This window comes from Vespa crabro, chromosome 4 (assembly GCF_910589235.1).
Source record: "Vespa crabro chromosome 4, iyVesCrab1.2, whole genome shotgun sequence".
NCBI classification, from domain to species: Eukaryota; Metazoa; Arthropoda; class Insecta; order Hymenoptera; family Vespidae; genus Vespa; species Vespa crabro.
Genome location: NC_060958.1, coordinates 10,054,437 through 10,082,111, shown reverse-complemented (window position 1 = coordinate 10,082,111; position 27,675 = coordinate 10,054,437). Strand labels below are relative to the sequence as shown.

The 27,675-nt window shown below is 33.9% G+C and overlaps 1 protein-coding gene across 6 annotated transcripts in view; it reads left to right on the top strand.

The window, feature by feature from the left end:
- Positions 1–27,675, top strand: part of LOC124423619 (leishmanolysin-like peptidase) — a 257,493-nt gene that overhangs the window by 172,963 nt on the left and 56,855 nt on the right. For 5 of the 6 annotated variants that reach the window (XM_046961549.1, XM_046961551.1, XM_046961550.1 and 2 more), the window contains one exon: positions 27,065–27,095. The exons of the other annotated variant lie outside the window; for it this stretch is intronic. In XM_046961549.1, the coding sequence (XP_046817505.1) occupies positions 27,065–27,095 (31 nt within the window). The remainder of the gene's footprint in view (positions 1–27,064; positions 27,096–27,675) is intronic. 6 annotated transcript variants of the gene reach the window in all.

The window sequence follows — 27,675 nt, the reverse complement described above, 5'->3', positions numbered from 1 at the left end:
AGTATAAATATATGAAAAAGAATAATATTATAAATTATTATTTATAAATAAAAAGTATATAGTTAATTGTATCAAGTTACTCGCAATAATTTATAGCGCACGATTCGTGTTCCCTCTCTTTCTCTCTCTCTCTCTCTCTCTCTCTCTCTCTCTCTCTCTCTCTCTCTCTCTCTCTCTCTCTCTCTCTCTATTTCTCTCTCTCTTTCCGAAAGATCGATCGAAAATTTATTTCGATATAAAACGATGAGATCGACATGATTGCAAATCTTGGTAATTACATATCTCTTGGTTTAATCCATCGATATCATTTATAACATTTATGACTTATTCATCAATTATCTGACGTATATTAATTTATTTGGAGAATAATGAAGAAGATTTTGGTTAGTAGTCTTTATTTGTTTGATATAACGAGGCCATTCGAGGCGAACGAATCGATCGGAGAATCTTATTAACGTTTATTTTCTTTTTTTGTCAATATGCTAAGTTCTTTTCTTTTATTTTTATTTCTTTTATTTTATTTATTTATTTATTTTTTTTATTATTATTATTAATCCTGGATTAACGAAAAGTATCGTAGAGGCGTTATTATCAACACCATAACGATTTCTGATTGACATCATTTCTCCCGAAATCCCCTGCGTGCCGATTTGATTTATGACGTGGCCCGTCAGCCGGAGGAAAATTTATTCCACCGACAGCCGTCTATAATGGATACCGATATTTAATCGTTTCCACGTCCATGCGTGACATTACTCGCACCATCGTTTCGATTTATATCGCATAAATTCGCGTTAGTCAATCTAAAAACGAACCGTGAAGTTTTACTTCACTTCGGGAGGAACGATCGCATTTTCGACACTTCTCTTATTTTTAGTTTCTTTTTTTTTTTTTTTTTTTTTTTTTCATTTATTATTATTATTTTTGTCTTTATTCCAATTGCAAATACGAAACTTCGATTCGAAGTTCGTAGGGACTTTTGGAAATTTAACTTATTAGGCTCGTCCCGTTTCTATTAAAATCAGGTTAAAATTAGAATTTTATTTCTATCTAATTTTCCTTTTTATCCAAGAAACTTATCAAAAGCTTCGCGCTTATCATCAATCACTTTTTTATCGATCGACCCGTATCGAATGAACCGGAAAATAAGCTGAGAGCGGAGCTAGGTCGAATATCGAAGTATGAAAGATAATAGTGTCTTTTATTTTCTTGTCAACTTTGTTATTTCTTTTTTTTTTTTTTACGGGATAATAAAATTTATAATCTTTCTAGAGGAATGCATTCTAGCTTAATTATCAAAATTTTCTGACTTTAGAATGATATTTTATTTTTCGCCTAGTATATATTGCCGCTGTTCATCTTTTTATTTTTTTTCTTTTTTTTTTCTTTTTTTTTTTCTTTTTTTTTAAATTATCATCATCATTCATTTACTCTTCTTGTTTTTTTGTTTATATTGCTTCAAAAGAGTTCTTACGTTGTTTTTTTTTCTTCTCTTCTCTTCTCTTTCTCTCTTTTTTTTTTTCTTTTTCAAAGCACATATAAAATTGAAATAATTTTCGTTAATTATCATAGTACTTAACAGCGAAGAGGAAAGTAGAAAAAAAAAAAAAGAAAAGTCGATCGTGAAAATGAGAAAAATGTGAATTTTTTTAGGTCAGTAGAATTTTTAGGTTATCCAACTTCCACTTGGGAAGCTCATATTTTTTTTTAACCACTCGCTTTGAAAGTTAACCATTTTCCTTGATACTCACTCCGTGGCCTTTCATCGTAGCAAAAATATATTGGACCACCTCGGAGCCGTATAAGTCTGTATACTTTATACGCGCTTTCAACGTTTAACTTTACGAACGCTGTGAAACGATACGCTGTGTAAAGTGTAATCTCGTATGCGTCTGTTAACAGAGTTTTGTAATGTTTCAATTACAAATTACGACGACATAAATCGGCTTTACGTTTCGTGTGAATGTATATAGATATTAATTTTTCCTTTGAAATATTTGCAATTATGCGATTTCGTTAAATAAACGCTTTTATCGTTCTTCCTTTCTTTTTTTTTTCTTTTTTTTCTTTTTTTTTTTTTTTTTTTGTTTTATTTTCATCAATTTAAATTGAATTCGAATTGAAAGGAGTTTACGAGGAAAATTTCAATTCAATTACGTAAGAACCGAGAATAGGATCGAATATTAATCCGTCGTGGATTTATTTATTCGAATGAATATTTCGAAAGGTACATAATTAGTCATCAGGTTTTTGAAAATCTTCTTAGTTATAGTTGTACAAAGTTGTACGGAGTAACAATTTCAACGTTAGTTTCTACTTCTTCTTCTTCTTCTTCTTTCTCTTCTTTTTTACTTTTCTTTATTCTCTTCGTTCACTTTAACCTCATCCTTCTCCACCTCCTCCTCCTCCTTCTCTTCTCGTACCGTTTCACTTCGATGAACCTGTTGCTTCGATCTTCCTTCGCAACGTTCTCCTTCGTCGAAAGGATAACTTGAACGAATGCGATATTTAAAATGGATGAAACCAATCGGTTACATTGTAGATATTATAGAAAGAATTTCTACCAAGTTAACTTTCAATAATCTTTTATTCTATTCTATTTCGATTCACTTTTTCGAATCATATTATTTTCAAAGTTTAACTCCAAGATAATTTACATTGATATCTTAATAATTTTTCTCAACCATTAAAACTTTATCAATGTTATTTATATCAATTTTTAGAATTTTCTCCGATAGAGAAATACGATAATATAATTTAATTTATAATAGTTATCATTTAATGGATTACATTTAATAACGATTCGATAATGATAAATAATGAATTGCTTTTCTAATTACATTAGATCAATTATTTTTATTGTAAAATTAAAAATATTAAAACAATGTAACGTGTTAGACGTTCAACGTCGCTATCAGAAGTAATTTCGAATCGACGTTTCACTTAAGCTATTCGATTCTATCTATCTATCTATCTATGTGTACGCATATATATATATATATATATATATATATATATACATACATATATATAGGATTTCAATAGTCAGACTGAGAGAGACTTACCTCAGCTTTCTCGAGGGACAGAAGGAGAAGGTCGTTATTGTATGCAGAACAATTCCCCTATAGGGGGTTGAACTTATGCATCACATTATAGATGCCAACGCTGTCTACATAAACGACGACCACCGTTCCTCCTCGATCCTCTTCCTCTAACACCCTCATACCCATTCCGACCTTCAGTATCTCCTCCTTTCATCATCGCATGGCTACCTGTTCAATCACGCAAACCCAAAGGATTATAATACCTAAGGACAGAGTCGTCAAATCGCTTGGGATTATTCACGTTAATGAAATATGGCTAATTATCCTTGAATATCATTACTCTTCTCGTTTCAATTCATTCCAACAAGTATAAATCATTCTTGTTTGAGAAACATCAAAAGGAAGAAATTAATATTAAGGGATCAGAATATTGTATTGACAAAAGTAAAGAAAAGAAAGGTAATTTGTTTGCTTTATATAAATACTATCTCGTATAATTCGATGTCTGATAGATAAGCTTACGAAAAATTTCTATAGAAAAAAGTTTCTTTAATCAAATGTACTTGATTGAATCGATTTATCTTATCGGAAGAATTTAAATGTCTAAGTTCTTATACGTTTAATGAGAAAAAGAAAAGAATAAGAAAAAGGAAAGAGAGAAGAAAAAAAAAAAGGAAAAATAAAAAAGATCAATTGTTTATCAATAAGAATGATATTGATTTTTAAAAGGGAATACTAATCTTGTCATCAAATAAGATCGTGTTACAATGAAAATTATCGTTTTATTTTTCGTAGATCACTTTTATATCGAAAGACTTGATGTATTTCTGGTGAATGCAACAATGTCCTCTTTCTTCGTGTGTTGCCGGTCTTTCGCTCGGCTGACTGCCTTCTTGGCTGCTTTGCTAGCTGGCTCGACGGTGGAAATTCAATTTGAACTGCACCGGCTGCGAGTCCCGTGACGGCCTCTCTTGGCTGACAATGCACGTGAAACCGTACCTACTAGTACTACTGGCACTACCACCACCACCACCACCACCACCACCACCACCATCACCACCATTACTTCTACTACTACTACTACTACTACTACTACTATTACTACTACAACTATTACTACTCCTACCGATTCCGAGCTCGAGTAATCTGAAATTGAAATTACGGAAGTTAAGAGCTTTGTTCCAGTCCCCTAAACGCGAATGCTGGGGTGAGAAAACGTGAAGGGTGGTGGGATGGTGCCATCGTGACTCGACGACAATGCGAATGCAAACGTGGAATCGTTTGAATCCTACATCATTAGGGGGGGGGGGGGAGGAAAGCCTCGTCTTATTAGATTATAATTTGTTCAAATATTTTAAATTTCCATACGATCGAATCCCTATTCTGTTTATTAAAAATCGATAAATTTTCATTTTTTCTTTTTTTTTTTTTTTTTCGAAGGATAATTAATTCCTTATCTTATCAATATTAACGAACGTTAGATTTCGTTATATGCGTAAGTGACGAAGAAATTGGATCGATCTTTTTTGCTTTCTTTTCTTTTTTTCTCTCTCTCTCTCTTTTTTTTTTTTTTCTTTTTTTTATGTATAAATAAACGTTATCTTTTCATTCAAGAAAGATGAGTGAATTTCATCGGTTGATTTACGTTTTTGATTATAATTTTCTTTGACGTGCATGTATCCAAGTTTGAAGTAGTTACGGTTGCCAATCGAGCCACGTCAGTCTATCGAGACATCAGAGATATAATTTCTCCGAGCTTTCCCTTTTCGCTGGCTTATTACACTCCATCCCCTTATATTCTGTCGTTCGATACTACTCCAACTATAATATAAACTTCTTGTTGCTTATCCTTAAAGAAGGAGATTAAATGTCGCTCGATCGACAGCTTGTCATTCGCAGTAACAAACTTTGTTTCTTAAAACTTTTTAATCGATTAAATTGAAATGGTAATAGTTAATAGGAAGGTGGAGCGACCGGGGAAATGAAGAAAGTCAATTAAAAATATTTTCTTTTAGTATATAAGCGTTATTTTCTTATTACGACTTAGATCCTTACCGAGCGAGCGACGTTGATCGTGAATGCATAGAAATTGGCTACGCGTCTAATAAAAAATTCTATGCATCCATGAGTAAGGTAGGATAAAATTCACGGTTGACGGAGTCAGAATTTTCTACGGCATCATACTGGCCGAGCAACGGATAATATTATTTCGCGTAACTACCGATATTCTCGTTCTATCGTAAGCAAGGATTGAGGGAGAAAAAGGAAAAATACAACCATGAAGATTTTACACGGAAATCCTTTAATTTTGCCGGTCTGGTTCGTTAAATTAAATCACCGTAAGACTATCGTCCTTTCTTTATTCTGCGTTTAAATAAATAAAGATCCTTTAATATTATAATCGAAATTTAATGAAAGGATAGATCAAATTTACGTATTTATTTTAACGATCGAATGAATTTTTATTATTTTAAAGTTCATTATAATTACGATAGATCAATTTCATTAAGAAACATTTTTTTCGCGAGCATTAGAAAATGAAGAGAAAGATAAACGATCGGTGTAAAAAAAAAAAAAGAAAAATAAAAGAAAAGAAGAAAAGAAAATGAAAAAGAAGAAGAAAAAAAAAAATAATAGAGATATCGAAATCCGTATCCGGAGAAGTAAGTAAATGTCTTTAACATTTAGAAAAGATTTGATCTCACGACTTTCGAACGTGCGCATAGTAGTAAAAGTATATCAAGAATAAAAAGGGATCGGAAAGAGAAGAAGAGGTCATTGTAGGGGTAAGAGAGGATAGAGAGTAGAAATTCGATCGCCGAAATCACATCGGGAAAACATCTCGTTGTTATCGGAAGGGTGAAACGAAGTTTGCTCTTAGTGTGGGTCCTCCAAACTCTATTGACCTTTTTGTATAATAGTTAAGCGTCTGTGTGTGTGTGTGTGTGTGTGTGTGTGTCTGCGTGTGCCTGTATGTGTAAATTTCGACGAATCGAAACTATTCTCACTGACCACAGTGAAATATATAAGATAGAGAATAGCTTAATATCAAGGATAATAATGAAAAATAAAAAAAAAAATTTGTTAAAAATCAGAAATAAATTTTATTCGCGTCAGCCACGATTTTGGATTAAATTGAATTCAATCGATTTCTACGAATAGGTTGCATTCGATATAATAAATACGAGTAATACGAGGAATATGACATAGCTGATTTCTCGTTTTCACCGTGACTTTTATCGGTGGCTTCAGGCAGGCGGTAAGGAGTGAAGGGGCGAGGGGTGATGCGAGAAAGCGAAAGGAACGAGGGTTTGCTGAAGAATAGAAGAATATTGGATTCTGAAAGAGAGAAAGAGAGAGAGAGAGAGGGAGAGAGAGAGAGAGAGATCTTTGCGTTTCTAGGCCGAGCTCGAATCTACCGCGGTAAAGCTGGACGGACGGACTATGTTCTTGCCGCTGCTTTTCTACTTCAGTCAGGATTTCTTCGAAAATCTCTTGTGAAATATTGAATTCTCTTTTCTTCTTATTCGTTTTCTTTCTTCTTTCTTTTTTCTCTCTTTTTTTTTTTCCTTTTTTTTCCTTTTTCTTTCACTTTACTCGACATTGGTTAGCTCGTTCGCACGTATCCAAGCGTGTTCTCGAATTACATGGCCATAGTATTGTATTCAACACGAAAGCTCTTGAGCTTTCAAGTTTCGACAGTAGAAAAGGCAAGACGAGATCGAAGACGTTTCGTTTACCTTCGATGTCCTTGGAAAATAGAGAGAGAGAGAGAGAGAGAGAGAGAGAGAGAGAGAGAGAAAGGGAGAAATAGGGTTAGACGTTTGATTGATAAAACAGATCAATTGTTATACTTATCAAAGTAAGACTGGGGACTGGGAATGAGAGAAATAGAGATAGATAGATAGAGATAGATATATATATATATATATAGAGAGAGAGAGAGAGAGAGACAGATAGAAACGTCAATACATCGTCGTTGAAAGCATCAAAGGTACATTGTCCTTCGTATTTTAGTTGATAGCTCGCACACGGGGAGATCGGTAAGGCAATCTCGTTTCTGCAGTTACAAAGAGAACGTGCTTTATCTCTTCTCCGCTTCGCACCCTCGGCCTCACCAACTCCATCAAGTTCTGTAAACTTTGACTGCGACGTGAACGGCCAGGACAAAGACCCTTTCTATCTTTTTTTCCATTTCTCCTTTTTTTTTTTTTCTTCTTTTCTATTTTTTCGTTTTTTTTTTTTTCTTTTTTTCGCTTTCTTTCTTTCTTTTTTTTATCTTCTATCTTCTCGCATGACCGTGTTTTAAGATCGTTCCTCTTATTTATGGATATTTGATTTGCAACAAAAACAATAGAGACGGAAACAAAGAGAGAGAGAGAGAGAGAGAGAGAGAGAGAGAGAGTGGAAAAGTGGGAGAAGGGGAAGAAAAAAAAATTGAAAAATTTTGCAATGTTACAATTTTTATCGATTTTTGTTTCTTTGTTTTTTTTTTTTTTTTTTTCTTTTTATATTAAATTATATCATATCGTTTGATACGAGTACGTGTTCGTAAGTTTACTCATTAAGCTTATGTTAAATCATAAGTTATATAAGCCGTATTAATTTTCTACTGATTCCCATTTCACCCGGCAACTATGAAAACTTTCTTTTGAGTCAGCTTTAGCGGCACGCTTATCCGTTAGGCGATTACCTCTTCTCGCGCGTTCTCATTCTCTCTTCCTCTTTCTCTCTCTCTCTCTCTCTCTCTCTCTCTCTCTATTTCTATCTCTATCTCTATCTTTCAAGTTGGTGCAAGCTCTGGCAAGCTCCGTGCCGCAAAAAGGAGTCTCTATACTGGAATTAAAACTAATTAAAACTCCTGTCTTCTCCGAGGCCACCACGATTAAGCTTACGAGCTAGAACGCCGTAAAACGAACGACTTCCTCCGACACGCTGTGTCTGTCGGAGGCTACGAAGGGAAACTTTTTTGATTTTTCTTGTTTTATTTTTTGTTTGTTTTTTCTTTTTTCTTTTTGTTTTTCGCTTTTTTCTCTTTTTCTTTTCTTTTTTTTTGTCTTTTTTTTTGTTTTTTGTTTTTATCCCCTCCCTTTTTCCTCTTCTTTCTCTTTTATCCTTTTCTCTTTTCTTCTTTTTTTTTTTTCGTTCGTTCGTTCGTTCGTTCGTTCATTCGTTCGTTCGTTTATAAAGTACATCCTCGAAAGAATAAAACGGCGCGTAGAGTGTCAAAGTATAACATAGAATATACGAAGGATCGAACGGCGATTTAAAAAGTCAATGACGAGACAATAGCGAAAGAAAATCTAGAATTTTCATGGTATTTCGTTGCAACGAGGCAATGAACATTTTTACAACATGAACAATAGATTAGTCCCTTTTAACGAACAGTATAACAGAGACTATAACGATTCTAAAGGGATCGTATTTGTACGTAATGACGTATTTGAATAAACGAAAAGGAAATAGGTCTTCGTTCGAAATAAAATTGTAAGAGGGAGGAAAATATATTGACATGTTCGCTTTAACATCGATATTTACTATTTACTTGTTATATTAATCATTAACTCGTAGAATTTATTTTAATTGTTTGATTGACAATTAACTTTATCAACGATAACAAAGTCATATTTAAGAAGAGATCTAATAGGTTTGCAAGAAACTTTTTTTTAATATAATTACGATGAAAATTAATTAGAAAACAAATGATAGAATTTAATAATAATATTATAAAATTCAAGAGAAATGAACGAAAGATAAAAATGATTGAGAAATAATTTTTTAATCGTTTAAACGAAATAGCAATATGTACTATAGCCTTTTTTGTTTTCCGATCTTATCTGTACTAGTACCGAATACTTACTACTTATCAAGTAGAAATTATTATCAAAAGGTGAACAAGTCTGGTTATAATCATAAATGATGTCGAATATGTGCACAATTACCGTGGTATCTCACGCGAAGTTATCAGGAAATTTGCCAACAACTTTGGCGATAAAGAAGATGTTACTTGCTCTTTAAATATTAAAATCGTTGATGGAATCTTCTAACTTGTCTACGTAACTACGTCGTTGTTGTTTCTGTTACAACGAACTACTAGGACGGAAAATGACGAACAATTAAAAATACATGCGTCGTAAACCGTGCGACCGTATTTAAAATATTTACGTATTAAAGTGAAAAATTAAAATTCATGCACGAGCAAATTCATTTTTGACTCATTTTTTGATATTTCATGAATTTATTTATAGTCACGAAAGTTCCTATTCCGTTCTTTTTTGAAAGTTCAGATTAATAGAAGAAAAAAAAAAGAAAATACGAAAAAAAGAAAAAGAAAAAGTCGAAAGAGATAAAAAGAACGGCTTTTATCTAATATCGAAAAATCGAATAAAAAAATTGTTGCTTTTTCATTTCAATTTGAGAACGTATACGATCAACGTCCCTGAGAATCAACAATTTGATTAATTAAGTATAACGTTGATGGAAGCGTTCCGCTTCGTACCGATCTTCGTTATTTCATTCGATAATTGGCGTGCTTTCGGCGATGATACTAACAGTCCTGTGAATTCGTTGATTTATTGAAAAACGTACGTTAATATCATTTATTTGATCGTTCTCCTCGATAAAATATTCTTCGTAAATATAATAGAAGAAGGTCTGAATAAACATTAATATGATTGTAAAAAGATTAATTATTGAAGTTTAATAAATTGAAGGATAATTAATATAAAAGACAAAGGAAAAAGGAAGGAATAGATTGTCGATAAATGATTATCTAAATTATATGTTTGTTATATCTAATTCACGCGTAACATGTAAGAATTAAAAACCAGAGTTAAAATTCAATATGTTTTATTGATAAATCGATTGTATATACTGATAAAAAGATTACAACTTATGGTGATAGTATGCCGCGAGCGTTCGCATACAATTATCTACCAAAGTAGATATTATTGTAAAATATTTCGTAATGCCATCTGCGCATTCCCACGAAGAAGTTAATGCATAATTACGTGTTTAATTACGCGAACGCATCGCCAGGAAATTATCAACGGTCTGGATATATTCCAATGCGTATCCGTGGATACAATGGGCGCGTTATTAATCAAAATATTGTGTGTGTCGTCGTGCGAGGAACAAAAAAAAAAAAAAAAAGAAAAAAAAGAAAAAGAAGAAAAACGAAAGAGGAACTTAAGAAAATTTGCGAGAATATTTGTGAATATTGAATTCGTTCGAATTATCAATTCGCCTATTATAGCTTTTTATTATTTTGTTATCGCTTTATGGATATCAGTGGCGAATGGTAAATCACTTGACGCCATTAGTGCGAGATGATGTCACTTTAACTTTAATACTTTATCACCGAGCTCTCAAATTATTACCTTCCCGAGAATGTAACTCGATAACCCTCATTTTTCATCCTTTCCAACGTCGCACCAGTCTCTTTTTTCTCTCTTTCTCTCTCTTTCTCTTTCTACGTCCCGTCTCGTGTTTGCGAGTTAGAAAAGAAGTTCCCTCTCTCAGTGCGATCGTCAGACGCAGAGAGTAATAGTGTGACTGGATGGACGGAAGGTGCACTTCTGGGACGCAAACTTCCGTAAGTCCTGCGGCGCGGAAAGACCTTATTACGATAAATCAGATTTATCGAGGAGTAGTTCTATTTTTCTCTCTGTCTTTCTCTGCCTCTCTCTCTCTCTCTCTCTCTCTCTCTCTCTCTCTCTCTCTCACTTATTCGTACACCTTAGGTGTTCAGGCACGAGAGCTTTCCATATTTGACTTGCAAAGTCCGCATGGTCGCGCCATTTCTGAATCAGCGATCACGAAAGCTTCTTAAAAGTAAAAAAAAAAAAAAAAAGAAAAGAAAAAAAAAAGGAAAGAATGAAATGAAAAAAGAAAGGAAAAAGAAAGAGATAGCAACGGGTTTCCCTTAAATTTTTTTTCATTCCTATCCTCTTCATTCGTTGAAACACTCCGGAACGATTTTCTTCCCTTAAGGGTGAAAGAATGAAGAAGGATAGTCTGTCGTTTAACGTACCAACGAAGGATTCTAGCGACGAGTGGAACTTTTTCTTCATTTGCCTCGACGTTTCTTATTTCTAAATGTCTACGTGTTCCTTTTCTTCATAGAAAGAAATTTCCCGTCTTCTCGGATTGTTCGTCTTAATTGTCGCCACATTAATTCGTCCCGTTGGGACTTCTACCTTTCTATTTCTTTTTCATAAATTTCTTCCCACGATTACGTACAAACACGGGACAAGTTTAAAGATTATTATAATTATCATTCCGACAATTTCATCCGAATAATCGCTTGCAACGTACAAAGTGTATATTACGTTTACCGGGTGTCTCGTTAAAATCGTATCGGTTATGTTTTGTCAATGAAGAGAGAGAGAGAGAGAAGAAAAAAAGAAAAAAGAAAAAAAAACGTCCATACTCCTACCCGTTCTAATTAAACGATAAAATTGACTTGGTAAGGAAAAAAAAGAAAAAAAAAAAAAAAAAAAAAAGGAAAAGAGAAAAAAAGAAAAAGGAAAGTCAATTATTTCGATCGGATTTTCAAAGACGAAATTCCATCGAATGAATTAGTCAAGGATTCGCATGGAAATACAGGATTTGTCGAATGGTCGTTTGGGACACAGGATATCCCTGGTACGCCAAATATGCGAATCGTTGCAGTACGCTTGTACGCGCTCGCGCTTGTACACGGTAGTATCATCGAATTAGGTTGGCCGCGGTTCGGTGCTAATGCGAAAATTACAACCGCGGAAAGCTCTCGCCGGTTTATAATCGGATCTACGCTACTGAGCGGAGAAAAGCCGAATATTTGTGCACGATCCGGGAAGCTGTGGGGTGCAATTGAGAGAGATGAGAGAGAAAGAGAGAGGGGAGGTAGGGAGGAGGTGGAAGAAGGGAGTGGCGAGAAGGGATTGAAAAGGGAGAGAGAAGGTAGGCAAACAAGCTTTATCGTTCGTTGTTATCTCATTCGAATTTCTCCGTAACGTGTTTCGATGGGATCACATTTCGTTTTCATCGATAATAAACAGCTCTATGATTTTCTCCGCGACGTGTACCTACGTATTATATGTATGCCTATGTGTTATCTAGTGATTTTCATCATTTCAGTATATCGAACCGCACGCATATTTCCTATTCGACAGTACTACCGCTAAACTAATCCGATTGGCTTTACCTGTATCTATCTACTTATCTACCTATCTATCAAGCTACCTACCTACCTACCTACCTACCTACCTACCTATAAAAATTTTTTATTCAGACGTCATTAAATTTAAAGCGAACGTAAATTTGTGTAATAGTTCCTCATGACTACCTATCAATATATATACGACGATTAATTTAACTAATCGTCGGTATTCGTGTGCGTTCGTGCAACTCGATTTTCTCTCTGCATGTAGTTTCATAGATATCGGGAAGATTCGATTACGTTCTCGCATAAGCGGAGAAACAAGATCGGCGTGAAGAAGAAAAAAAAAAAAAAGAAAAAAAAAAGAAAAAAAAAGAAGAAGAAAAAAAAAAGTTTAATTAAAAGGTTTGATCGTCGAGCGATAGCGTGAAGAAAGAAAACGAACAAAAAACACGGAAATAGAGAAAAATAAAATGAGAGAAAGAGAGAGAGAGAGAGAGAGAGAGAGAGAGAGAGAGTTTCTCTTTTCTTCCCTTTCCACTTGAAAATCTTTCTTCATTTCACAATCTTTGTTAAGAACATTAATTCGTAACTAATTCCACTTGTTAGAAGGAGTCTACTATATCTTTACATTTCTCTCTATCTCTTTCTTGGTTGCTTACTATCGTAGGAAGGCGTCGCCCGTAAATGCTCGAGAAGAGGACGACTAAATTGAATTTCTCGAGGAAAGACAACGACTACAAGACTAGACTAGAGTAGACTAGACTAGAGTAGAGTAGAGAGAGAGAGAGAGAGAGAAGTAGACAGACATACAGACTGACAGAGAAAAGACGTTCGCGAATGGAGCATGCACACGTAGAAACGCTCGCGAGTCCTCGGAGAATGTGGATTAAGTTCGAGTATTATGTTGCCGGTTGTATCGTCGGACAGAAGGCGACGACGGAATACGAAACTAGATAAACGGTGTACGCCTTCCTAAGGGAAAGAGAAAGAAAGAGAGAGAGAGAGAGAGAGAGAGAGAGAGAGAGAGAGAGAGAAGTCATGCGCGACTCATATCTTTTCGAAATTTCACGATTTTGGTTGTCTGGTAGAAAGACACCGAAGATTCTAACTGTCTCTTCCTGCCTTCCTGCGTCGAATCTGTTTAACGCGTGCCTCGAAAACCAAATGCATTTTGCGTCCTTCGTATATATTATTTTTATCTCTCTTTCAATTTCCCTCTCTCTCTCTCTCTCTCTCTCTCTCTCTCTCTCTCTCTCTCTCTTTTTCTTCTTTCTGTTCTATTATCTTTCGAGGAGAAAGTGGATATTCTTTTTCGTATTCATTTCTCGATAAATTTTTATCATTTTCATTGTCATAAATTCTACCTCTTCCAACTTCGATTTTTCGTTATCGTTCACATAATACGTTACGTTAAATTTCAGATTTATTTTATCATATTTTAATAAAATTTTATATCGTTAAATTTTTCAATATTATACGTGTAACAAATCACAGAAGGAAAACAAAAATGTTACGAAAAAGGAAAGGAAAGGTAAAGGAAAGAAAAATAAAAAGAAAAAGAAGAAAATAAAAAAAAAATAAAAGAAAAATAAAAAAAAATAGTAAACGGCTTATTCGTAAAGTAAGTCGTTTTCTTATTTCGCTTGAGATAATAAATTACAAGAGGGTGGCGCGCTTGTGTGGTTGGCGTGAGGGCGACGCTTCGTTGGAAAAATGAGTTAGTTCTTTTTTGTTAAGATGAACTTCCAACGGGAATATGAGCTCCCTCTCTGATAGAAAAAGATAGATAGATAAATAGATAGATAGATAGATAGATAGATAAAAAGAGAGAGAGGAAGATAAAGAGTTTCGGAGAAAGTGATTTTTTCAAGATGATATCTTTTTCTTACACAATAAACCGGAAGCGAAATGTGTTACTTTGTTTTCTGATGACCTTGACCAGTAGGACCACGTGATGAGCAACGTTCTATTATCTCATTTATTTCCTGTCGGAAAAAAAGAAAAAATAAAGAGAAAGAGAGAGAAAGAGATAGAGAGAAATATGTGTGTGTATATATATATATATATATATATATATATATATATATACACATATATATCACGGAAAAAGTAAGCAGCCCTAAGGAAAAATAATGGTTGAGTTCAGCAAACGAAAAATTCGAAATCGTTGGTGTAGAAAAATCCCTACCTAACACGAAGTACCATACGATTTTTATTGAAAAATTTCATCACGTCAGATCCTCTACCGTTCGGTAAAGTTCCCGACGATTCAAGGCACGCGTAACGTTTCAAAATCGCATTAGGATAACGCATAGTCCAGAGAGAAAGAGAGAGAGAGAGAGAGAGAGAGAGGGGATGAAACGCGTTGAGAAATTAAATTATCGTTCTCTCGTTTCTAGACACGTTTGAGGTCGCGTCATTTTAAAATTCGATCCTATGTTTTATTTTTCACGATAATTTCGAATCGAATTTATCATAGAATGATAATAATAAAATTTCAACATATAATAATGTCGACGAATGGTAAGGATGGCTTCGATTCTTGCCGAAATTAAATACCAGATCTATGACAGAGATAGAGAATAAGGAAGAACATGTACGTAGAATTAAAAGAGAAAAAGAAAGATAGAACGGGCTAGAGGACAAGAGAGAGAGAGAAAGATAGAGAGAGAGAGAGAGAGAGAGAGAGAATTCGCGTAGCTCGCGGCTCCTCGTCATCCCGTCGAAAGTCCATCCACGTTCGACGACGAACGTTCGCTCTCTGCACAAAGGCCGGAACCTTTTCGTTCGCGGGATCGAAAGAGAAGCCCTGGAGCGCTTTAAATTCGACGTGATTGCAATGGCTTTTATATGATCGTCGTGACGGAATTAAAGTAAAAATGGAACGAACGAACGAACGAACGTGAAGAAGAAAGCAAAGAAAAAAGAAAGAAAGAGAGAACTCTCTTGGATCAGAACGGAACGGTTTATTACATCGTGAAGAAAGAAACTGCTAGAGAAAGAAACACACACACACACACCAACACACGTACGCACGTATATACATACACATACATATGTATATATATATATATATATATATATAAGATGGAAAATTAAAAGAAGAAAGATGAGAGAGAAAAAGTTAGATAGAGACAGAAAGAGAAAGAAAGGGAGTGAGAAATATGGCGAGGTCAACTGCAGAAAAGGGACAAAAAGGAAGTGAAGTACGGTTATAAGAGGTGGTAGGGGAGAATTGAGAAGGATTCGGTTCTCCCAGCGGGCTATATCGTTGTGGAGGATTAAACTTATACGAGCAGCCGTTGTCTCACGGGTGTATTTCAACTGGCATCGGTGCCATGGCGCGTTCTGCTGTACTGCTGCACGACTTGACGTCGGCAGCCAAAACTTTTCACCGATATTCGAAAAAGAAAGAGAGATAGAGAGAAAGAGAGAGACAGAAAGAGAATAGTGGGAGTATATTCCTCCGTACATGTACATATATATATATATATATATATATACATATATATATACATATATGTACAATAATCTCTACATACACATACGAAGGCGAAGAGATTGCACGATGGATGTGCGAAGAACGAAACGGAAGGCGATATTTGACGTCGTCCTAGGACGCAATTTCTCCGCCATAGAGAAATCCACGGAAAAATGTCAACTTGGTGTCACTTGTTTGAATTGGTGCGTACGTACCACTTCGCTCTGTCATTTTCACCCTCGATCCCTCCCATCCCCCTTTTTCGTTGTACCTATCCGTCCTCGCAATTGTAACGAGTTCGAGCGACATCATTCGAGCGAAAAGACTTTTGACGTGTAAAACTATGATTCCGTTTGTACGACTATATCTATATATACCTATGTCTCTTTGTTATTCCCGAGAGAAAAAGTTTGCAAATTTGTTGCTTTGTAAAATGAAACAACAACAACAAAGAAAAGGAAAAGAAAGAAACTAACTTTCGAGAAAATGGGAAAATCGTTTTGGAAAAGTGACGAAACTTTGAAAATTGTCCTTAATATCGTCGCAAATCGCAAACAAGATTTCATTGTTTCTGTTGACGAAAAAGAATCGTAGATTTTCACGATTAATAGTAAAGTTAGTTCCATTGGCATGAAATTTTTTTTTGTTTTTTTTTTTTTTTTTTTATTCATGCAATGGTTACAAAATGCAATGGTTACATAACAACGGGCCCTTCTCTCGGTATAATCCGATAACGCTATTCTATGACATATATTAAAGAGAAAAAGAACGTTTAAAAGATATTTTAACGATTATTAACGATAAATCGTATTATTAGATTAGTTCACGTTAATTATATGTAGCGATCAAATTTGCAATGTAATTAGAATTTCCCATGTCACTTCGTTAAAGCATCACACGTTCGGGATATATGTTGGTATATAAAATATGTATCACACTAGTGATCCGTTTGCCTCGGGAAAAAAAAAAGCTATTCCGAGGAACGGAGTACTTTGAATTAATTTTTATTTGGCTTTTCAAAAAGTTAGTTCTTCTTTTTTTTTTTTTTTTTTTTTCTATTTTCTTCTGTCATTCATGATATGAACCTTTTAAAAAGGTACGCATTATAGACGACATGTATCTTTCTATCTCTCTCTTTATTTCTGTTTTTATCTTTTTTTTTCCCCCTTCTCTCTCTCTCTCTCTCTCTCTCTCTTTCTGTAATTTTCTTTTTCTCTTTACAATTTATATTATTTCCTTTTAAAGATACTTTCGTTAAAAAGAAAAGAAATAATTCTCTAATAGCAAGAACGCAAACATCCTTCTTCTTCTTCTTCTTCTTCTTCTTCTTCTTCTTTATAGATATCAAAATATCAACGGTGGAAGTCTATTTTATTTAGAGTACTCGAGAAACAGAAGAAACGAGTGAGTTAATTAAGCGAGAGATAGTTCATTACGAGTTTGCGTTCGGCCATGTTGTTGTAGGAGTCGTAGAAAGTTCTCATACTCGTAGAAAGAAGGATGAGAGAGGAACAGGGATAGATAAATAGGAAGAAGAAGACAGACAAAGAGAGAGAGAGAGAAAGAGAATGGGAGAGGGAGGGAGGGAGGGAGGAACGCGGAATCCAGCAATGCGGTATAGTTGGAACGTAAGAAGAAATGAATAACGATCTGTCGGAAATAGAGAGGAAATTTTGTGCGTTCTTTTTCATGACGACACGAGAACCGAGCATTAATGCGAGAGAGTAGTACAAAATTATGGCATCATGATAAAACAATAGCTATCGTTCAATACTATTTCCTACGTACGTACGCACGCACGTATGCACGTACAATTTTCATGTCGCAAATTTGTTTTCCATTAAAGATTTTCAAAAAAAAAAAAAAAAAAAAAAAAAAAAAAAGAAAACGCCCATGACAAGTCTCTCTTCGATCTTAGAATGACTTAAACAAGAGAACTCAAGACACTCGAATTTTGAATATTTAACATGTTCTAATGCGTCTTAGATGAAGGAGAATGATAAGACCTTAAGTAAGGTTTAATTCCTGGATTTCTCGAAACGATCTTGCTATCATTAGAATGAGAATTCTTAATCCTAAATTCTGATCTTCGTCGCCGGTTAAATCGGTGAAATAATTTTGGCCAAATGGATCATCGACTTTTCTTTAAATCGAAATAATACGATATCTCTTAGTTTCGTTAAAGTTTGATAAAGAAAAATGCACGTAATGATAGTAATAAACGATGGCGTAGATAAATGTAATAAAGAATAAAGTAAAGAGAAGGACAGATAGATGAATATGTAGTAAAGAAAAAAGAGAGAGAGAGGGAGAAAGAGCAAAGCGTAAGGACAGAGATAAAGCCTTGAATGCATCCCTTCTCACTGGATTCTTTTTAATCGACTCGAGAGGAAAACGAACAATCAAAACGATTGGATCTTTTTGATCTACGATTAAAAATGTCTTAGCCAGTTACGCGTTATCTATCTTTCTCTGATAGCTTTAGATCTGGAACCACGATTCGCAAAGTCGAGTTAGCAAAAGAAAATGTAATCGACGAAGTAGCTTGTAACGAGTTGTTGCTGGTTTAAACGACATAGACATTTTCTCGTTCGTTCTACGTTGAAAATCAGGCAGGATCTTTGCGATAACGTCGTATTCTCGAATGACGTTTGATCAAAGACCTCTTCGTTCCCTTTTATTCGAATTGATTTCCTTCTCTTTTATCACATCTTCTCTTATTACGATAGCATTTACGATCGAGCTTCGTTCATCATTTCTTCTATTTCTCGAATTCCCCCCTCCTACGCCCCCCCCCCCACCTGTCCATCCCTCTTGGAATTCTTTTCTCTCAATATTATCATTTTTAATTTATTCATTATCAAATTTAATTTATGTCAACGTAATATAAATATTTTTATCGATTTTTTTCTTTTTCTTTTTTTCTTTTTCTTTTTTGTTTTCTTTTCCAACGAATATTTATTATCATAAGTGAAATTATATTTGAAATATTTTACAATGATTTATTGTCATCTGAAATTTATATTTCTTCGAATGATATCTTAGAAATGAAAATCTAAGATATTGAAATAAAATTCATTGATACGAATCCGAAAGACGAATTCGACATAGTCGAATTGTAATAGATGGCAAATAGACGGTGCAAAGGCGTAACACGAGCGCAATCCGGATGTTCTATCTCACGCAAAGCCTTGCCTGCCGTCCAACTGTTCCCTATCTCCTTTCATCCCTCTCACGTTCGCTCGTTTCCCTTTCGAGCAGCTTCGAGCAAGAGAGCTCGCTTTACGCTCGAATTTGAACCCTCGAGAAAATTATAGGGGTGGGTTTGCGGTGGTGCCGGCCAAGCTAATCCCACCGTATAATTAACCACCGGCAACCGTCCGGGTTCTCCTCGTAGCCGGCATGCGCCATAACTCATACTTAAGCTTCCACTAACGTGCGTATGTACACGCACACACACACACACACACACATATATATATATATAGAGAGAGAGAGATAGATACGCACGTATACCTATATATATTCGAAGAGCTTGTATTTCGCATACGTTACCGATATTTATTGGGGGATGTGCAACTAGCTGTGAAAAAGAAAGAAAATCACAAATTTAGTTTAGTTTTCTCTTCAGAAATTATAAATGTTCAATTTAACGAAAGGGGGATAGAAATAGAAAGAGAGAGAGAGAGAGAGAGAGAGAGAGAGAGAGAGAGAGCCAGTTATCGATTATACTATATGATGGATTGAAATTGTTGAGTAATTTTTTCAAAACAAAAACCAATTTTCCTATTTAATTCCCTCCTATCTCTTTATTCCTTCTTTTTTTTTTCTTTTTTTTTTCTTTTTTTCTTTGTTTGTTTGTTCTTTTTTTCTTTTTCTTTTTTTTTTTTTTTTTAAAGAGGACATCAGGTGATCAAGCTTGGAACCAGGCTCGTTGAGAAATTCTGAAAAGAAGAAAAAGAGAGAATGAAAGAGAGATAGATAGATAGAGAGAGAGAGAGAGAGAGAGAGAGAGAGAGAGAGAGAGAGAGAGAGAGAGAGTATCGGCTCGTTGTTTGTTCCTCTGATTTCTCTGAAACTTCAATCGATACTTCAATCGGACGATTTCGCAACGAATTAATTGGCACGATTCGGAAATACTCACGTATGTTTCGTATCGATTCGCAAGAGTAGTTGGAAAAGATAAAAATAGATATATACATTTATGGAAAATTATATTTTCTTTTTTAAAACGAAAAGAAAGAAAGAAAAGGGACAAATATTCGCGGGTTAGTTGCTAGGAACTGTTTGATTAATGAACATCACAAGTTAATTATGCGTACTTACTGTAAGAAGATTGATTAATACGTCTAACAGTCCAAAAGTTTCCTCTTCTCTCTCTCTCTCTCTCTCTCTCTCTCTCTCTCTCTCTTTCTGTCTTTCTGTCTCCCTCTCTGCTTTCGGAGTCTTAAAGTTTCTTCGATCGAGTTTATTCTCGGTTGAAATCAAAGAATTATTTAATTTCTTTTCTCTTTGTTCTTTGCTCTTCGTGATTTCTCAGTCATAGACTTTACTTTTTCGTAATGTCGTTTCTTCGAAACAAATCCTATCATTTCGATTGAATCAAGGAATGAAATTATATTATTTTTACGTTGAAAATATACGATATAAAAACAAAAATGTCGTACAATTTTATATCTCTTTGTTATTAGAAAGATCATACCTTTATTTAGACGATATTATTTTAAAAGGATAAAAACGTAAGGGATCTCTGGTGTTATAACGAAACGTCATTTCTAGGAAGCATTCCCATCGTTATCGTATCGTCCGTGTTATCGGCGTTTTGAATTCCAACAGTATAAGGGCGTTCCAACGCTATTATCGCGTTTAAACGCTTGGAAAAGTTCATCGTTAAGGTCGGATCGTCATCGCCCCCGGCATTATTAAATTACTTTACTCTGTGTCTCACTAGTTCAATATAGATATACCTACGGCTTGTCGGTTATTTCTTTTTCTTTTCTTTTTTCTTTTTTTTTTTTGTCTTTCTTTTTTCCTTCTTGTTTATTCTTTTTTTTTCTTTCTCTTTTCTTTTTTCTTTCTTTTTTTTTTTTTTTTCGTTCTGCCTATCCCTTCACATTCCCTCTAGGTGGAACTCTTTCAAACATCACGCCATTTTTCAACAAAGCATTACGTCGAGATATACTCCTAATATAGATACTTTCATTTGCAATGTAAACGTCGAGGATAGTGACCTCTTTTTTGCATTATGTCGCAGGGCAGAGAAGAAAAAAATCGACCATTGCCCTTGTTATCTACTCTATTCCAAAGATAAATGTTTTGGGTGAATAGGCAATGTAAATATGTCGATACGAATATAAACGACGAAATCAATTAAAACTAAAAATGGTATTAGAGACAAAGGCAAGGAGATAAATCTTTGATCGTATTACATATGATCTTTTCTTATTTTTCAAAAAATAAATAAAAGTAGAAATTGTAAAGAATGAAAATAAATGGAAAATGGAACAATTCGAGTGATCTCTGTAACATTTTTTTGTTTTTTTTGTTTTTTTTTTAGCATAGGTTTTAACGAACGATTTATCTAAGTATCTATCGACGTTCTCTTTTACATATTACAAAATACCAATCAGATATTTGCTTTATCGTTGAATACTCGAATCGTTGAAGTACGATCTTGAATTTCTCTTATCGGTTATCGGGACGATAAATTAATATTTATGATATTGAATCTTATCGAAAATATTGAATTTAAATGGAAATAATGTTCCTTTTTTTTTTTTTTTTTTTTACATTACTCTCATGTACATTTTGCAATGGAGTAACGTTTATTCCAATCTAATTTTTTTTTTGTTTTTTTCTTTTTCTTTGATTATCCTATTAATATTTTTTCGTTAACAAAAAATAATACACGAATATAGATTTCAATGGTAATTCGTTCGTTCGTACGAAAGGCGAAAGACTCATTCTCCCTCACAGGTATGACTATCATTAATAATCCTACTACTCTCGCTATTAACGTACGTACATAGCAGCCAGGTTGCGGAACATTAACGTCGCCTTCTCAACCTCTCTCATCGTAACTCCTAACTAAAATGATGACTGATTTCAGTAATAGACGTCACGTCGTGTGTACCTACTACCTACTTCGTGATGGGAGCCATCTAATTACGCGTTTATTTTCATTTCTCGTTGATTAAACGAACAAACGCATCTTAATCATCGTTGTTATGATTGATCAGTCGACCAAATCTTTGTTATCTCCGTTATTTTATATCGTTCTTATCTTCTACATTGCATCTCACTCTTTTTATCTCTCTCTTTCATTCTTTTTGCTTTCACGACTAATTATCATACTCTCATCTGGCCTCGTAATTATCCTAAGTCAACGCTTCCATGAACACGTTGTTGTAGAAGAGTCAATTTTCAAGATAGACGACAACGACGACGACGACGACGACGACGACTACGATGACTACGACGACTATGGCGATGACGCGTTAAAAGGCTTCACGGTTAATTTATCGTCTTTATGGTTAGCTCTTATCTAAGGGTTGCTTTTCAACAGAGATCAGGTTCGTTACCAAATTAACGATTGATTATCACTGAACAGTTTATGGATAGGCAATGCAAATATTGCCCTAATAACGTGGCTAACTAATGAACATAACGCTATACGTAAACGGCTTATGCATTAGATATAAGGGTAAATGAGGGTTAATCTTTAAGGATCTTTGCTTTCGTATCAACGATCATTTGTAATATTATTTGTTTATTGCGTTAATCGATTTGAAGAATTTATATGAATTGCTATTACGATTGATATTTTTATATTTTATATGTTAAATGATGATTCTTTCTTTTTCTCTTTTCTTTTTTTTTTTTTTCCATGCTTATAAATATATTATAATATAACTATAAGTATTAATATAATATATATTCTATTAATTATAAGTTTTGCGAAACTAAGGATATTTTTCATGTGTCGTTGCGCTTATTGCTTTTTTTTTTTTTCTTTCGAGTGTTTAGATTAGCCAGAAAGAAAAGTCGTAAACCGTGTATAGCTAAAACCAACAATGGCGAAAGCGTAGGGTCAATGTGCTACTCTTTTGTGTGTGTGTGTGTGTGTGTATGTGTGTGTATGTGTGTGGCTAGAGGAAGGTAAGAATGATCAAGAACGAAAAAGAAAAAAAAAAAAGTAATAAGTCGTAAGACTTTGGAAAAAACGAAGTATAAGAGACAAGCATAATAGCTCTTTAGATTGTAATGTTTATCGTTTCATCACATATGTAATATAATATTTTTTCATATTTTTTTTTCATATTGTTTTTTCATGTTTTTTTTTCATATATATATATATATATTTTTTTTTTTTTTTTTTTTTTTTTTCCATTAAAACATCATTTTTTTTTTAAATTCTTTTCTTCCTTTTTTTTTCTTTCTTTTTCTTTTAGCAATCATTTTAATACGCGGCGATTAATAATTGATTTTGTGACAAGGAAAAAATGAGATGAAATTAAGAAGGAAAAAAGAAAAAAAAAAAAAGAAAAGGTAAGAAAAAAGAAACAAATACGCAGGCATCTATATAAGCGTGTAACTTTTAAAATTACATTGCGATATAAATGTTCTTCATAAAAATTGCATTATTCTTTTTGCTTCCTCTTTTTTCTCCCCTCAAAGAGGGTAAACGATCCTAAAATATTTTATGGCTAGCATTGCGTGTTTCCAACGTATGTAAGTAGATATACGTATGTATATATATATATATATATATATATATATATATATATATATATATATATATATATATATAATGTACGTAGAATTTTCAAACCAAAAGGGTAAAAAAGATAAAGAGATGTATTTCTGAAACTTTAGGATTTTTTTTTCTTTTTTTCTTTTTTTTTTTTTAACTTTCAAGCTTGGCGAGAAAGACATGGAAAAGGAAAAGGGGAAAAAGGAGAGGTGGCACGGGATAGACCATTTGCTCGGCTACAGATTAAGCATCTTAATCACCACCCGGCAGAACTGCAAATTGCTCGGCTGGTCGAGACGAGAATGGCTTGGGAGAAAAACTTCAGTATGTTTGAGAAAGAGAAAGGGATAGATAGATAGATAGATAGGTATATAAAAAGAGGGAGAGAGAGAGAGAGAGAGAGAGATCGTAACTAAAAGAAGATGATAAAAAGTGAGCGAAAAGAAAGTAAATTGTTGCGTAATTTTTAATCGTATTTTCTTTTGCCTTCATTTTGAAATTCTTTTTTTTTTTTTTTTTTTTTTTTTTTTTTTTTTTTTTAAGCTTACGTTCAATATATTGAACTAATAGAAAATAGAGGCTATCTTCTATTTGATAAGAAACAAGTTTCAAGTAATAATGAAACGAATGGTATGTTATATAAATCTTTCTGTATATAATTTATTTATTTTTATTATTTTTATTATTTTTTTTTTTTTTTATCCTATCGATAAGTTCGAAAATTTCGTTCGAACAATGGAATATTTAAGGGGAGTAAAAAATTTGAGAATTAAAAGATTCCGAATCGAAGATGCTGTTTTCCCATCCTTCACCCTCCCCCATCCCACATTTTTTTTGAATTTATCTTGTCTCATTCGTTCGCGACTATTTCTATGAAGAAAGATTTGCTTTAAAATCACGTTTACGATCGGATATTATATCTCTACAATCGACGAGAGAGAGAGAGAGAGAGAGAGAGAGAGAGAGAGAGAGAGAGACATAGTTATCTTTCTATCTGTCGCTCGCTTTTATAACAGAGAAAATGAGTTCGTGTAAGATAAGCCAACTCTCTAGTTACAACTATACCTTAACCCTCGTCCCATCCAAGAGCGACCCATTTCTTTACTGTGTACTTTACGTGCTGTGACCCTGCGTTAGAGAGGAGGGGGAGGGGGACAGTCTTCGCGATGGACCTCGTGAAAATTCGCCTTTAACTTTGCTCGAGGGTGGATGGATGGGATTGCTTTTAAAACGTAGCAAAATGAAAAAAGAAAAAAGGAATAACATAGAAAAGAAAACTCCATAGAGAGATTCGATAATCGAATATCTCTCTCTCTCTCTCTCTCTCTCTCTCTCTCTCTCTCTCTCTCTCTCTCTCTCTATCGTATTATCGAGAAACATTTTGTGCTTTATGTAAATATACACGTAGATCTTCTCTGATTCGATAGCTTGAAATTCGCTTCGGTTGAATTATTCTTTCTTTCATCTTTAAATGATTAAAATCGAGATAAGGGAATCGATAATTGATAATTTAATTCGATCTTTGATCATTTTTATAACAGACGGCTAGGAGGTCCCTTGTATTATCCATCGTGGATCTATTAAAGCGTACCTGCGAATATTCGTGCGACGATTAAGGGCAATTTCGATTATCCATTTAACCGTAGTGAACGTGTATATATATATATATATATATATATATATATCTGTATATATATATATATATATATCTATGTACCTATATACCTACGTCACTCCAGCGCTTACCTACCTATGTATCTACGTACTACGTTCGTACGTATCTACGTATTCGAGTTGCGGCTAACGCATCGAGCGTAGCCCGCTTTAGCGGATTCTAATATATCATGAGTATGACGCGTATGACGAATATTAAGTGATTTGTCTCTGTCATGTATATTAGAATAATCGTCCTTTCGTGTTTGCCCATAGAAAATTGCCGTATACGAAAGTAGAAAGATTATAAGAAGGGATTAATTCAATAAGAAAAAAAAAAAAAAAGAAAAGGTAAAGAAAAAAACAATACAAAAAAAAAAAGATCCTTTTTCATACATAAGAATGACATTTTTATTTTATATATCGTATAAAAGGAGATATCATAAATAAGAGTATACACAATTTGTATTTTAATCTGGAGAAAAATTTGACAGATATATTTATAATAATAATAAATTTATATATCGCGTCATTTCTATTACAATTTATAATACAGTAGTGTAATGCATATATATATATATATATATATATATATATATATATATATATATATATATATATATTAAGTCGAATTAAGTCTTAAGACCTTCGTTGTCTTTTTCACCGAATTCGCAGGATTCTTGAAGGTTTCTCTTCAAAGTTATTTGTAAATTCGTTCTCCTTGACGTTGAAGGAGCAGCACGACAAATTATTCCCGAGGACTCATATCGCGCTACGTTAAGCCCAAATTAGATTCGCGGACGACTATAAGAGATGGAAGATGGGTGATGAGGAGAGAAAGAGAGAGAGAGAGAGAGAAGAAGAAGGTAGGCTCGCCTACCCTAACGACACTCTAATCTTCTTCCCTCGTTAAGGCTTAAGGAACGTTCTCTCGAACTTTCGTGTCTCGTGCGAGATAATTAAAATGTTAATCGAGGAATTAGTTGTTTAAGAAGGAAACCGCCTCATCGAGGACGAACGAAGGTGAAATATGGGTTAGAAGAAAGAAGATACGATTTGCTTTAGTCAGACATCATTTGTCTTGATTAACAAACGTCGAGTTTGCCCGTTCGAAATCGAGTTCTAATAAATTACTCATCTATTATGGTATTAAGTTATACGTAAGAAATTTCCGAAAGAATTTTAAATTCTTTCTTTTATATTTGAAATAGAACGGAGCAATTTAGAAACATCGAATTAATCTTATAAGATCAAAATATCGTTAGATCGATCAATTTCATGGATAATAATCTAAAACAATAAAGATTTATTAAAATTTGGTTTTATATATATATATATATATATATATAATATATATGGTGTCTCATTATACGTAATCGTTCATATCGCGTCTTTCCGGATGTTTACGTTTGAAATTTATTTTTCTTTATATAACTTTTACGAAATAAGTTAATATTTAGTACTCGTTCAACCTTTGGCTTATAAACGAAGATATCACCCATTTAAAGCGATATAGAGAAATAAAGAGGGAGAGAGAGAGAAAGAGAAAGAGAGAGAGAGAGAGAGAGAGAGAGAGAGAGAGAGAGAAAGTGAGTTGGAAGAGTCACGATGTAACTTGTCTTTCAAAAGTAGTTTTCTGTGAGTGGAGTTAGGTATCCGTGCATCCAAAACGCGTCGGGCGACCTTCTCATTTGGAATTCCTATTTCGAAAATTAGTTGGTAAATTAGTTTGTCCGTTGATTCACCGCGAACTTTCAAAATTGGCTGGTTAACGCTAGAGAACCAAAACGGTCTCCTGCTTTTATACTAGTCGGGGTTGGTTGTCGAATAAGAGTCACCTTGTATGTTATCAAGACTTAACTTTATTACATTATATTTCGAACGTCAATTTTCTCTCCCCCTCTCATTCTCTAAATCCCTTCAAACCTGTGAATTTCATCACGATTTTACGTTTCTTCGCTCACACATTTTACATCCTTTTGTTACAGATTGGACGACGAGAAGTTGGATCTTATAAACGTAAGTTATCTTATATGTGTGATTAATATTTATATAAAGCGTATTACATAATCGAGCAATTATTTTTTGATAATTATATAAGTAAATCGATTCGTTCTTCTTTCTTTTAAATCCAATAAAATTTTAGATTAAAATACCTTCTGTGAATTTTTTATAAATATTAAAGGTCAATGGACTTGTATTACCTTAAGAAAAAAGAAAAAATAACTCATATATATATATATATATATATGATTGCCAAGCTTGTGATATACAGTAGTAATCAAACACGCATACGTCGAAAGAGAGATTTTTTTTCTCCTCGTCAAGGAACTCTCGAGAAGAAAATAGGCTATCATCTGAACGTTCAACGATGAGATAACATCGATGAAAGCATCATCTTCATTCACCGGTTGCTCGAGATTGCAACGTAAAATGAAGCTTCTCTTCTGTTCGCATCTCTTGTCTTTCTCTCTCTTTTTTCTCTCTCTCTCTCTCTCCTTCCCTCTCTCTCTTCCTTTCTCTCTCTGCTTTGCCTCTCTCGGAACTTGGTCCTCACTCCGTCCGTATCAATAGGCACGTATGCATCGAGTGGAAATGA